Source organism: Myotis nattereri (genome assembly GCF_964212035.1).
Source record: "Myotis nattereri genome assembly, chromosome: 11".
Taxonomy (NCBI): domain Eukaryota; kingdom Metazoa; phylum Chordata; class Mammalia; order Chiroptera; family Vespertilionidae; genus Myotis; species Myotis nattereri.
The window spans coordinates 14,748,604-14,762,710 of record NC_138086.1 but is presented as its reverse complement, the minus strand read 5'-3'; the positions used below and the strand labels follow the sequence as shown (position 1 = coordinate 14,762,710).

The 14,107-nt window shown below is 41.7% G+C and overlaps 1 protein-coding gene across 1 annotated transcript in view; it reads left to right on the top strand.

Moving 5' to 3' along the window:
• Positions 1–14,107, top strand: part of TSPAN12 (tetraspanin 12) — a 74,757-nt gene that overhangs the window by 6,361 nt on the left and 54,289 nt on the right. Inside the window, exons 3-4 of the mRNA XM_081102787.1 lie at positions 10,878–10,960; positions 11,953–12,088. Coding sequence (XP_080958913.1) covers positions 10,878–10,960; positions 11,953–12,088 — 219 coding nt within the window. The remainder of the gene's footprint in view (positions 1–10,877; positions 10,961–11,952; positions 12,089–14,107) is intronic.

The window sequence follows — 14,107 nt, the reverse complement described above, 5'->3', positions numbered from 1 at the left end:
CTGGGCCTTGTAGGTTTGTCAGGAGTGTGTAGTGGGTTTGTAATGGGACACGGTGCACGGGAGGAAACCACCCCTAAAATCTCCTTTGAAACCATGATTCACAGTCTGGCCAAGATGAAGCAAGGAACTGGATTTTCTTTACTTTACATTTATCCTATTTTTACTATTTAGATGGCATATGATTGAAGTAAATGAAAACTTTTCTCCATTTTAAAGACAACTTCTGTGGATTTATGATCTGAGTGCCAATGATAATTTTCTGCTATTACAAATATGGACAAATATGGTTCTCTTTGAAAGTTCCTGAAATTGGTGAACATGGAACATTCCTCATATATGTTTATTATTTTCTAAAAGTATAATCATATTTGTAGATTTTAAAAAATTTTTAATTGATTTCAGAGAGGAAGGGAGAGAGCGAGATGGAAGCATCAATAATGATCAAGAATTATTGATCAGCTGCCTCCTGCATGCCTCCTACTGGAGATTAAGCCCGCAGCCTGGGCATGTGCCCCTGACCAGAATCAAACCTGGGACCCTTCAGTCCACAGGCCAACACTTTATCCACTGAGCCAAACCAGTAGTTTTAAGCTCTTATTTCTCGTTAGTAGGTAAGAGCCATTGTTTAATAGCAATGAGTCTTAAACTTCCTTGATGAAAAGAAACATATAAAAGAGAGCCTAGAAAGTAGACAGGGCATCTAGTTCATGCTTTTTTGTCTTATAGATATTCTTTTTTAAAAAATTTATATTTTATTGATTTCAGAGAAGAAGGGAGGAGAGAGAGGTAGAAACACCAATGATGAGAGAGAATCATTGATTGGCTACCTCCTGCATGCCCCACACTGAGGATCGAGCCTGCAACGTGGGCATGTGCTCTGACTGGGAATCTAACCGTGACCTCCTGATTCATAGGTCGACACTTAACCACTGAGCTATGCTGGCCTAGCTAGTTCACACTTCTGGAATATATGAAAGGTAGGTGAAACAAACAAAATGATGTTCTGTCCCCTCTTCTTATGCCCCTCATAACCCCTCCCCCATCTGTAGTGAGCCTTGGGTGTTTGACCCATGCATACCCTAAAGGGGTTCTTGGTGAGTGGACGTTTGCATCCCCACAGCACTTATATGTAGTCACATTCAAGTATTGCTTGCTAAATGAATGCCCCAACTTTCCTCTATGACAGGCTTCCAGTTTCCTTTAACTCTTCCTAAAGAGTAGTGGAGAGCCCTCAAACAAATATTAGTGCTTTATAAAAATAGACTTTAAATAAACTTTAGTCTCAGGGGCAAAGCTGATTATATATATATATATACTAGAGGCCTGGTGCACAAAAATTCATGCACTCGGGTGGGGGTGGTCCTTCAGCCCGGCCTGTGGCCACTAGCAGTCTGGGAGCCCTCAGGGGATGTCCGACTAAGCCGCAGTCTGGCCTCCCCCTGTGGGAGGCAACTGGAAGGGCAGATCAGGGGACGGAGCTGGCCAGCGAACAGCCAGCCCCATTCCCTGCTGCTGCAGCCACTGCTGCCGCCGCCACCACCACCACCACCACCACCATCACCACCACCATCACCACTGGTGGCCTCCCTCTGTGGGAGGTGACAGGCGGGTGATCTGGGGATGGTGCCCCCCCATCGTCCCTCCCCCGTTGTCCCCTCCCTCTGCCTGCTGGCATGTGCCTTGGCTGGCCTGGTGCTGCCGCCTGCTCGCCAGACAGTTCTTCCACCGGTTGGGTTGATTTGCATATTATGCTTTTATTATATAGGAGATATATATATTATAGTGTGCTCAGCAGGGCAATGATGGGCAAACCGAATGCTTCTTAAGGAATGTCTTTTGAGGAGAAGGGCAGGGAGGATTCTTTGGAGCACAGACTGGGGTGGTAGCCCCTCACTCATTTGCTTCCTCTGAGAATCATCACAAGCTGGGCCGTTGGGGAAGTGAAGGTGGAGTTTACTCTCATTGGTCTGCACAGACACTGCGGTGCAGAATGAGGCATCTGACCCTTCTGTTACCTGCAGTCTCTATAGGGTGATCATGTAACTTGTCCGGGGAACCAGGGAAGGGAAGGGGATGTTCCTGCTCATAATTATGACAGGACAGCAGAGGCTTACAGCCTGGCCAGAGTAGGCCGTACGGTCTCCCCATCTACAGGGCAGCATGATGATCTATAAAAATTATCAGTCAAAGCAGCTCCAGGGCGCTATTGATTTGTTCAGCTCCAGTTAATAGATGCCGACGCTCAAATCATACCCACAAGGAATCTCCGGAATTCATTTCGGATATAATTTACACGGCCCTTTCCCCCACAGCATTCTCAGATGGTGTTATCTCTTTGCTCTCTTTCTGCTGCTCATCCCTTGGTGGAAGGGAAACTGGTTAGGTACCGACTGACCAAAAGGCAGAGGGAGGCAGGCAAGAAACAGACACCCAAATAATCAAGAACTGACTTACCTTTACATTTCAATAAATAACTATTTGAGTTTTTTTGTTTGTTTGTTTTTAAGAAAAAGGGGAGTTTAAAAGCCTCTAGTCCATCTTCTCCATTTTTAAGACAAGCAAGCAACGGTTCAGAGCGTTTGTGTCGCTTCTCCAAGCTCTCTGCAGACAGAGCTGTAACTAGTCCCCATCGCTTTTGCATTCTGCTCCTTTCTAATGATCTGACAGAAAAGGAAAAGTTCAAGGAGGTGGTTTCAGACACCCGTCAGCCTGGAACAGAAATGATTGGTGTCACTGTCACCTTATACGAGACTATATGTATTTTTTATGGCAGACAGTGGGAGGATTTAAAAATCTGTTTTTTGACTGTGATCTTACTATTTGGTGGAAACTATAGATATACATTTCATAATAAATCTAGGGAATATGAATACACATAAAATTCTGATTTAGAAAACAACTTGATTCAGTACTTGTTTTTACATAATTAGATTCAAACAGAACCAGAATATATCTCCTACATGGGAAATTTCATACTTATAAATATTTATTGAGAGCTAGCATTTTCTAAATGTTTTGCAAGACAGAATGTGGCAAATGTCCTGCCAAGGAGTATATTAAATATAGCTCTTTAGAGTAATATTTGTATTATTTGCTAAATATTCCTTTGAACTACAAATAATATTTTGCAATATGGGAGAAAATGCAAGGAGCTATAAGTCTAGTTACATAGGGTAACTACAGTGTTTCTAGTAATGTAATCATGAAACAGTTTAAGAATTATTTTAGTTTAATTTGGAAAACTAGTAGAAAATACTATGATTAGTAAGGAGTCCGGAATTAGCTGCATAATTTGTTTTTCTGGATTTAACACATCAGGATTAACTTGTCAAGGTGAATGCGTCTCATTATAACTTAGCTTGCTATGGCTTGCACTATCTTTGTTGTTACTGTTATTATTTTCTCAACCGTAGTGAATAAAATCACTCTTTGAGGATGAAACTGCTCTTAGACATTTAATGTGGATGGAAATAATGTCACCATAAAAAGCAATTTATTCTCAGAGTTGCTTGTTTACTATAAAATAAGGCTTTGGGTTGATGTCATTTATGCTGATTAATGTTCTGTGCACAGCTACGGTGCTTGGGCAACTGCTGTGAGAAATACAGTGGGGCCAAGTAGGACACAAGGCTTGTAGTTTAAAGGACACTTGAGAACAGTAAGCCAGCTTCTGACCTGATATGTAAATCTAAGATCTTAGAATTCAGCAAGCATCTCTCTACTGGAAAACTTCCAGCGATAGGAAGCTTCATTTTGCTTAAAGTGTCTCCTAATTTCGCTAAAATTCCCTGAGAGCTTGTTTAGCAGTTGAAATCATCTCCCTTTACTTTTTTCTCATTTACTCATCTAATATGTATTAGGCCGCACTATGGGGCCGGGCCCTCTTGCTATGTGATGGAGCTGTAAGTAGTGGTCTGTCTCCTGTAGGGGAGTCAGGTGGGTAAGGATAGGAAGCTAGATAGCTGCTCTGGGAAGTCTGAACTAGCACCCTGACTGGGGAGGAGGGAGTTGGGAGAACGTCTTCACACTCTAGCTGATATCTGAGCTGGTCTTTCAGGCTGGAAAGGCTGGGGCAGGATAGTATTGCAGGCAGAGAAAACTGGGCAAAGACATGGAGGCTTTGGAGATGTGCATGGTGCATCTTACACATGTGCGAGCAGGTTTTTTTTTTGGTTATCTGTGTGCAGAGTGTGTGTGGGTAGGAGCTGGCAGGAAACAGGTTCAAGAGATAAGTCAAAGGGTGACTGAAGCTTAAACTTTATTCTCTAGGAGAGCATTGGGGGAAGTAGAAATGAGAGTTGGGGAGGAGCCACAAGGGGCAGCTATGGGGGCTTTAAAGCAGAAGAACTTGATCTCTGTTTTATAAAGCTAATGGAAGGGTGAATTTGAGGTGCAATCTGTGAGCTGTAGAGTTCTCTTGGAAGGTGATTGTAATTGCCTGGCAAGGGGTTGAGGGCCTGAACTAGGCAGAAGTGGCAGGAAAGAGGGAGGGATTCACCAGAGGCTTCGCAGGAACAATCGGTAGGACTTGCAGGTAATTAGTTGTAGGACTGAGGAAGAAGGAGAGGTTCAGGCTGCCTGCCCAGCTGTCAGTTTATGCGATTGAAGCATCGATTATACCATTTACTGAGGTAGGAAAAATGGTGGGAGGTGCATGTAGGTTTTCAGAGGAATGGAAATTAGTTCCGTTTTAGAGATGTCAAAAGTGAGAATGGCCATGGGAGTCCTATAAGTAGCTATGCCACCCTGCTTCTGCCCTTACCCACTTGGTAGACTTTCAAATATATGATGATTTCATTTCTGGACTGATTTTGCAATTGACTTGTCTCTTAAGCTGACTGAGAAAGACTCAGAGAAAGCCCTGAGGTCAAAAGTGACTTGAGATAGATTAAATGACAACCCAAAGTTCTATAGCGAAAAGGAGAAGAGCTGGAATTCAAACCAAGGTGTTTTTTGTTTGTTTTTTTGTTTGTTTTAGATAATGGCTTCTCATTGTCCTTATGGTCAAGGTCATTCGCCTTAAAATGACTTCTGTGATCTGATCCTGATCTCTGCCTGGCTTTCTGTTCTTACCAGGTGCCAATTTCCCTTCCTTTAACATATCATGATGCCTTCTACCCTGGGACCTTTCTGTTTTTGTTGTTGTTATTTTTTACTGGGATGTTCTTTTTAGCCTTCCTCTCCCCAGTGAACTTGATAATTATCCTCAGACCTCAGGTCTCTTAGACAAGTTCCCTTTGACCCCTTGGAATAGGCCAGAAACCCCAAAAGAAGTTCTTAGAGCAACTTGTATCATGCCTCCCCAGTACTTACACAGTTTGCAGTTATGCATTTATATCTCTGATAAGTTCATTGATATATGTGTGTCCTCTTCACTTAGCAAATTTCACCGTAGAATAGAGTTGGTGTCTGTTATTTTGCCCATCAGCGTATCTCCACCACATCACACACACACAGTACCTGGCAAAGAGCAGCTGATCAGCACATACTTTTCTAGATGGAAGAATGACTTCAAAATCCATGGGCTTAACCATTCTGTCCAAATATTTTGGAATATTCCATTTATAATAAATACACTTTTTTGTTATAAATAGAAGAACTGTATAATAACAACCACTGACCATATATTATACAGAAAGAAGACGCTGATAATTTTTTGACACCTTAGAGCTGTAATACTGAAAATTTGGCCTGAACAAGCCTGTAAAATATTAGAGGGTAGGAAAACCAAGGCCAGAATAATAAAGAGAGGAGAATTACTTATAACTATAAGAGAATATGAGGAAATTAAATAAAATAGCACATTATAGAATTTTTTGTTGCCATCAAACTTACAAGGTGTTTAAAGGCCCATACATATAGCCAAGTGGAGAGAGAACGCATAGCCTCAGAGGGAATTAGGTTAGCCCTGTGTGTTTCAAGAGGTTGTATTATTATTTAGCGATGGTAAGGCCAACATGTCAGGAAATGACTGGCATTGAAAAGGTAGTTCATTATACTCACAGATCCCAAGAGAGTACATGTCTCATCATAGTGGGCTGAGATGGGGAAGCACGGGGATCCACCACAAGGCAGAGAGGTGGCGGGATCAGGCCAGTGCTTCTATTGTGGCTTCTTTGAGAAGGACCAGGCAAGGCAGGCTAAGCAGGTTTTGGATTGGCCACTTGGAATAATTTCAGCGTTTTGGAAGTAGGGACTGCCTCTAGTCGTCTGGCACTGGATCTTGCAGTGGTTAGGGCAGGTGTAGAGTAGCCCAGACCGAGGGAGCTCATAAGGGAAAGGGCTTTGGATTGGTTAGTTTGTATTTCAAAATGAAAAGCTTGTCCCACGAGGACTCCTCCCCGAGGCGGTGGACAGCAGGTGGCTGAGACACGCTAACTCAGGCATATTATCAGTTTCTCAGACTAAGGCATGTCCAGCATAAGCATGCAGAACAGATGTCAAAGCATCAAGTTGACAGAAGCTGGGCGCATGGTTAATACACTGTGGCTGATTCACCGAGTAGCCTTTGTTAGGCTTGCAATCTGTTCTTCATTCCCAACAGAAATGAGGACAGTACTAACTGGCCGAATTCTCCTCTGAACTGGTGTCCCAAGGCTCCTAACCTGTGTTGGGCCATAGGCCCCTGAGCTCCTATTCACCAATGAATATAGTTCAGACATTTGGACTGAGCCTGACCATTGTACACTGCCTCCCCCTCCTCTCCCTTCTCCTCACCCCTTTTGAAAAGGAAGCTTGAGCAGGCAGGTCTCCTCACTGTCTGTGGAATTTCTCACGCTTGTCTCTAATTGGGAAGGTAATTACTGTGGGTAAAACCCCAAAGGCCTGGATTTGAATCCCAGCCCTCTACTTAGTCTGTAAGACCTTGAACAGGCTACCTCACTTTTGTGTGTCTCATGGTACTTTAATAGTCTGTAATCACCTGATTTATATGTTTATTTTTGTGCCCCACAAGAGGCTCCTTAAAGTCTGGCTTCTTGCTTGTCTTACTCATTGTTGGGTCTCTGAATCTAGCACAGACAGTACAAAGCAGGCAGTATGCGTTGAGTAAATATTTGCAGCTGAGTGAAGGACAAGTGAATTCACTAATGGATTTTCCAAGCAGGTGTCCATACGTCACTGTCCAAGAGGCACAGGGCTCTCTACATGTGATACTCACCTAGAGCCTTTTTCCAGAAACCATGTTTCATGGCCACGGCTTGAATCAGCACAGACACATTCCATCTTGTATTTTCATCATTTCTTTTAGCATTTAAGGCTAAATCTATAACACATAATGGTAATTGATATATTTATAATGTGCCAGAAATTATTAAAAATCAAATGAAGTAGAATTTTACTATACTGTGCTTTAAGAGCCAAATATAAGGTACATTTTAGAAACATTTCTATCAAAATAGGAAAGACCTTCAGAACTGAAGGGTTGACTTCAGCTTTTGGATTGTTTATTTAACCATTCAGCATATATCTCTAAAAGATAAGGATCTTTTTTTTTTTAAATTAAATCTTTATTGTTCAGATTATTACATTTGTTCCTCTTTTTTCTCCCCATAACTCCCCTCCTCCCAGTTCCCGCCACACCCTCCGCCCTTACTCCCCATCCACTGTCCTCATCCATAGGTGCATGATTTTTGTCCAGTCTGTTCTCGAATCTCCCACACCCCTTTCCCCCCGCAAGAATAGTCAGTCCATTCCCTTTCTATGTCCCTGATTCTATTATGATCACCAGATTATTTGTTCACTTGATTCTTAGATTCACTTGTTGATAGATGCATGTTTGTTGTTCATAATTTGTATCTTTACCTTTTTCTTCTTCTTCCTCTTCTTAAAGGATACCTTTCAGCATTTCATATAATATTGGTTTGGTGGTGATGAACTCCTTTAGCTTTTCCTTATCTGTGAAGCTCTTTATCTGACTTTCAATTCTGAATGATAGCTTTGCTGGGTAAAGTAATCTTGGTTGTAGGTTCTTGGTATTCATCACTTTGAATATTTCTTGCCACTCCCTTCTGGCCTGCAAAGTTTCTGTTGAGAAATCAGCTGACAGTCGTATGGGTATTCCCTTGTAGGTAACTGAGTTTCTTTCTCTTGCTGCTTTTAGGATTTTCTCTTTGTCTTTTGCTCTTGGCATTTTAATTATGATGTGTCTTGGTGTGGTCCTCTTTGGATTCCTTTTGTTTGGGGTTCTCTGCACTTCTTGGACCTGTAAGTCTATTTCTTTCACCAGGTGGGGGAAGTTTTCTGTCATTATTTCTTCAAATAGATTTTCAATATCTTGCTCTCTCTCATCTTCTGGCACCCCTGTAATTCTGATGTTGGTACGCTTGAGGCTGTCCCAGAGGCTTCTTACACTATCTTCGTATTTTCGGATTCTTTTTTCATTTTGCTTTTCCAGTTGGGTGTTTTATGCTTCTTCGCATTTCAAATCTTTGACTTGATTCTTGCGCTCCTCTGGTCTGCTGTTGGGAGTCTGTATAGTATTCTTTATTTCAGTCAGTGTATGCTTAATTTCTAGTTGGTTCTTTATCACAACATCGAGGGTCTCATTAGATTTCTTGAGGATCTCACTACATTTATCGGCAGCTTCTAGACAGTTCTTAAGAGACCTTAAAAGTGTGGTTCTGAACTCTATATCTTCCATTGACAATTTTGTCCTGTTTCTTTGTCTCCGCATTTTTTTTTATGCTTTCTTGGTGCACCCCCTAGTGGTCTTTGTGCGCAGTCTTGTTGTAGTTAAGCCTTGATTGTTGTAGTTAATCCTGGGGGGATTTGACCTCCAGGCCAACTGGCTGTGAGAGTTAGCTGTGTCTGCAGTGGGAAAACTTCTGTCCTCTGGGGAGGTGCTAATCTAACCTTTGCCTGAGGCTATCTGGCAAATGGCTCTGTGCAGGGCTTGGGCCCGGCTGGTCGCACGGGATCAAACAGGGCGGGCGGAGCGAGCAGTTATGGCTGCTCTCAGTCCTGTCCCCAGAGGCTTTGCCTCACAGAGTCCCAGCAACCTCTGCAAACCTCGGAGAGAAAGCTGCCTTTGAGTTCCGACTGAAGCCAGACAGTCCCGCTTCTCCCGTTTGAGTCTGGGTCCCTAGAGACTCACCTGGATCTGGAGCTCAGAGTTTGAAACTCCCTCCCGATTGAAAACAACAACCTCGCCCTCCACTGCCAGCCCGCTCGCGCGCACTCCGAACCTGAGTATTTCACTTCAGCACTGCGCCTCCTCTGAGTCTGGGTATGATATTCTCTTTCCTCCTAGTTGTAGAATTTCCACTCAGCCAGCCTTCCTGTGGTTCTGGATGATGTCCGTTCCGTCTTTTAGGTGTACCCTTGAATTGGTTGTTGGAGGCAGCAATCTCCGGCGTTAACCTATGTCACCATCTTGGTTCTCCCCAGGATCTTTTTTTTTTTTTAAAAACACACCTCAATACCATTACTGTACCTAAAATAAAAAACAAGAATTTCTTAATATTTTCAAATATCTAGTCATCTTAAAATATTCCCTGTTGTCTCATAAATGTCTCTTTGTTATTGATTTGTTTGAATAAGAATTCATACCAGGTCAACATGTTGCCTTGAGTAAACTCTTAAATCTCTTTTAATTTCTAATGGTCCCCCCCACCCTTGGCCAATTTTTAAAATTAAATAAATCAGATCATTTGTCCTGTAAATTTCTCATATTCTTGATTTTGCTGATTGCAAAATCATGGTGGCATTTAACGAATTTAAATCTATTCCCTGTATTTCCTATAAACTTATACAGCTAGGGGCTTGATTAGATTCAGGTTTGACTTTTTGGTAAAAATACTTCACAGGTATCTCGGTGTACTTCTCATTGCATCGTGTTGGGAAACATTATATCTGATTGTCTCTTTTTGTGATACAAAGATTGATCACTGGGGTCTGCCTGCTCTCTCTAGTCTAAACTTTCGCGTAATGCAGTGGTTCTTAGCCCTGACTACATGTTAGAACATCTGTGGAGTGTTTACACATTTCTGGTGCCCAGCCCCCACTCTCAACAATTAATTGGTCCACGGGAGATCAGGCTCCGTAATTTTTTTAGAGTCCTAGGTGATTTTGATGTACAGACAGGATTCAGAACTACTATCCTGATCATTTTGGCCTCTATTGAGGATCCTTGCCTAGAAATTCATTATTTCAGAAGGAGCTGATAAATAGTGATACTCTCATGCTTTCTTCACATATTACCAGAAATTCATCCGTAAAAGCTTTCATTAAGTCTTTGGTTCTTTAGTTTTTATAGAAAAGGTTGGATAAATATTGGATTCTTAACAGTTTTCTGAATAATGATTTGAGTATCCACCATTCTACAAAGGTGACCAGTGAGTTTTGTTTAAGTGTGATTATGAATTTACACAATTTTAGCATATTTGATGTTTCAAACTATTGTGTTGATTATTGTTATTATTGCTATTATTTTGATGCCCAGATTGCTTGAAATTTAGCCAGTGGAAGCTCTTCTAAGTTAGCTCCTTGGACTTTTATTTTTTGATAACATCAATAGTATTTGATTGCTTCCTTGCTTTTACATTTGACATATTTTAGGCTTATCTTGTGCATTTCATAATTTAATTGTCCTGTGGCCTCTTCATCTTGTGCAATTCCCCTTCTCGACCTGGAATCGGTCATTAAATAGTTTAACTATGTGTGTCCTATTTGGTGACTTTCTATTTAGCGGCTATGTCGTGATTACAAAATGGAATGGCAGATATATAAAGTAAAAGTAAATCTCATGGGAAATTAGGGAAAAGCATAATAGCTATGTAAGGCAATATCCTTATTTTTTTATTTTTATTTTTTTACTGTTAATCTGGCAGAGAATGTTGCATGAATCCTTCGTAACCTTTGTATTTTTTTCTTTCCAGTTAATGTCCATCAGCGTGTTGGCAGTTTCTGCTTGGATGAGGGACTACCTGAATAATGTTCTGACTTTAACTGCAGAAACAAGGTAGGCTTTACAAGTAATGATTGATGTCTTTGATAAGGTTTCCTCAGGCCTAGTTTCTAGGTAACTTTGCCCTCAGCTGTTTAGAGGGTATTGCTGCTAAGTTCATTTGGGAAGTTTTCCCTGCCCGTGGCAACCTTTGTTACTGCTGTCTGCATTTTTTTAGCATTCTCATTAAGGCCCTGAGAGATCATTCCTGTCTTCCTGGCAGTGTGTCAGCTCTGTCATATTTGCATATAAAGGACAGCAGAGCTACTTTTTTTCTACAAAAATCATTCCCAACCTTGTTGCCTTCTTATTCCTGAGCTCAGGAAAACCAACCCACTCAATGCCATTTCTTCTCAAATTTTAAAGGTTGGTCCACTAACCTCACTAGGAGCAAATTACTCAACTTCTAGCCGCAAAAATTTATTTTTCCTCTCTGAATGGGGAATGTAATATATTCCACTCTGAAATGTCCTAAGGATTCACTAAGATATTTTTGTAAAGTCCTTAACACAATGGAGTGTTGTTAGGGTAATTTTTGTTATTCCCATTATTCTTCCTATTATGGCTGTAGTCAATGACTTTTTTTTTTCATAATTTTCTAGCAAAAATCACCTCTCCCCCTTCCTTTTTCTTTTAACTGGAGCCCCAGATCTGTGAGGAGGGTAAAGAGCGAAGGGTACAGTGTGGTCCCCCAGGCTGAGGCTTCAGAGCTCACAGTAGATGGACTTCTTGTTAAGGATCTCTAGCTCATCATATGTTTTAAATGAGTTGAAGTTGGAATGTACCACTTGTATAAAAAAAACTAAAACAAAACAAAGCAAAAATAAAACAAGCAAGCACATTGCTGAGATAGCACTGTGATTTTGAAAATAGCAATGCAGCTGTTGTCTTTGCGCATGATGATTTAAAGGTTATTAAGGCAAATCACAGTTGGGTCTTGTACCATGTCTTGGGTGCCTTTTGATCACATTTTCTTTGTAATGTGACACATGCTTGTTCTTTTTCAGGGTAGAGGAGGCCGTCATCTTGACTTACTTTCCCGTGGTTCATCCAGTCATGATTGCGGTTTGCTGTTTCCTCATCATCGTGGGGATGCTAGGATACTGCGGAACGGTGAAGAGAAATCTGTTGCTTCTTGCCTGGGTATGGTGTTTCTATCTTCTCTTTGTTGTGGTTAAAAAGACCAACCGGTAGCGGACTATTTTTTCATCAGTGCCCAAGACTCTGTGCTTAGGGAACGGTGACAGCAGTGCTCTTACCCGGGGTAATTGTTCCACAGCCTGTGCGGAGGGAAGCTTTTTCATGGAGGGAAGCTTTTTCCAGGAGAGATGACTTGAATCCAAGTCTTTGCTTTACTCAAACGATGCGGAATGGAAATATGTGCTCTACTTAATTGTTTCACTCAGGCTATGTGCCGACCTTTTCATTCAAAATTATGAGTTTTCTCTAGAGTCGTGGACCTTATGACCACTCTGACAGGTCCCTGAGACGTCAGAATGGAACACGCTTTCTTTCTCTCTTCTTTTTAAAACTGATCTGCCATATAAGCTCGTGTGGAAGTTCAGGTGGTCAGGTAGCGGACGGACATTACCGTCCTGGCACTGCCTTTACATGAGTTAGCACATGTAAGTGAGTCTCCGTGTCTATGATCTTAGTGGTTTTTTATTTTTAAATCTGAAAGTCTTTTCTAGATTATTTCTTTAAGTCCCTTCAGCACTCAAATTCTATGGTCCCAAAATTTGTGCTTAAACTTTTAATGAAAAAATTAGCAAACTCTCTTTTAACATTAAAAATCTGAGTTAATTAAAAGTACAGCTTGCATAAAGATTAAATAAATTTTTTTTGCTAATCCTCACTCGAAGATACGTTTCCCCTTTGCTTTTGAGACAGAGTAGAAGGGAGGGAGGGATGGGGATAGGGAGAGGAAGAGGGAGAGAGAGAGAGATACATTGATGTGAGAGAGACACATCAACAGGTTGCCTCCCACATGTGCCCTTGACTGGAAATCGAACCCAAGATTCTTCGGTGCATGGGCCAACACTCTAACCACTGAACACACCGGCCAGTGCTGTAAAGATTTTTTTGAAGTGCATTGAGTGTATAAAATATTACATGTTAGTGGCACCAGGTATTGCGGCTGCTAATATAATTGCAGACATATCAGATGCCCCCCAGAATTAATTCATTGAGTATATTCATTTCTGTGTAGTAGTTTTCAAGGCTAGTTACGCATTAATTCCTTGTAGGGAACATAATAAATTCCTGTGTGCTGATATGCTGGATATCTGGGCAGAAAAAAAGGCCCTGATTTGTAGCATTTGTGGGTTTCTGTGAGGTAAATACTCCCAGCATGGTGGATTTTAGGTCACCAACATGGTTTCACTGAACGCAGAACTGGGGAGGATGAATGCAGATTGGCTCTGAGGAGCCAGCTGGGCACACCAGTGCTTGATTGGCTCCCTCCCAAGCCCATTGAGCAAAGCCTTAGTGGGAAGCTGCACGGAGCCTTTGAGTTTCCCAGGGACAACCTGTGCTACCGTATTCCTTGGCTTCTCCGAGGAAACCTCTTCAGGCCCACGGTTAGAAGACAGAATATGCCGCAGACAGTACCCCACACCCAGAGAAGGGGAACGTGCCCAGGGGCTCACTTCTCCCCACAGTGCTGGGAAGCATGGGGAAGGCTTTGGAACCTTATTTTGCCATTTAAGATATTTGGACAGTAATTTAAAGATAAACGAAAGGACTTACTTTAAATGAAACTGATAGTTTAAAGCATGGGTGAAGTATTTTAAATGGAAAAAACTCAGAATCCTTATTTATTTATTTGTTTGTTTGTTAATCTTCACCTGAAGATATTTTTCCATTGTTTTTTTTTTGTAGTTTTTTGTGTTTTTTTTTTTTTTCTGAGGGAGGAGGGAGTGAGGGAGTGAGAGAGGGAGGTGGGGGGAAGAGAGAGATGTAAACATCAATGTGAGAGACACATTAATTGGTTGCCTCCCAACTCAGCCAAGGGATCCGAACCTGCAACCCTTCAGTGCGTGGCCTGACAGTCTAACCACTGAGCAACACTGGCCAGGGCTCCGAATCCTTTTTAAACCCATACTCTCACAATGATGATTTATTTACACCAATTTAAGTGTGACCGCTATTCTCCCCTCCCCC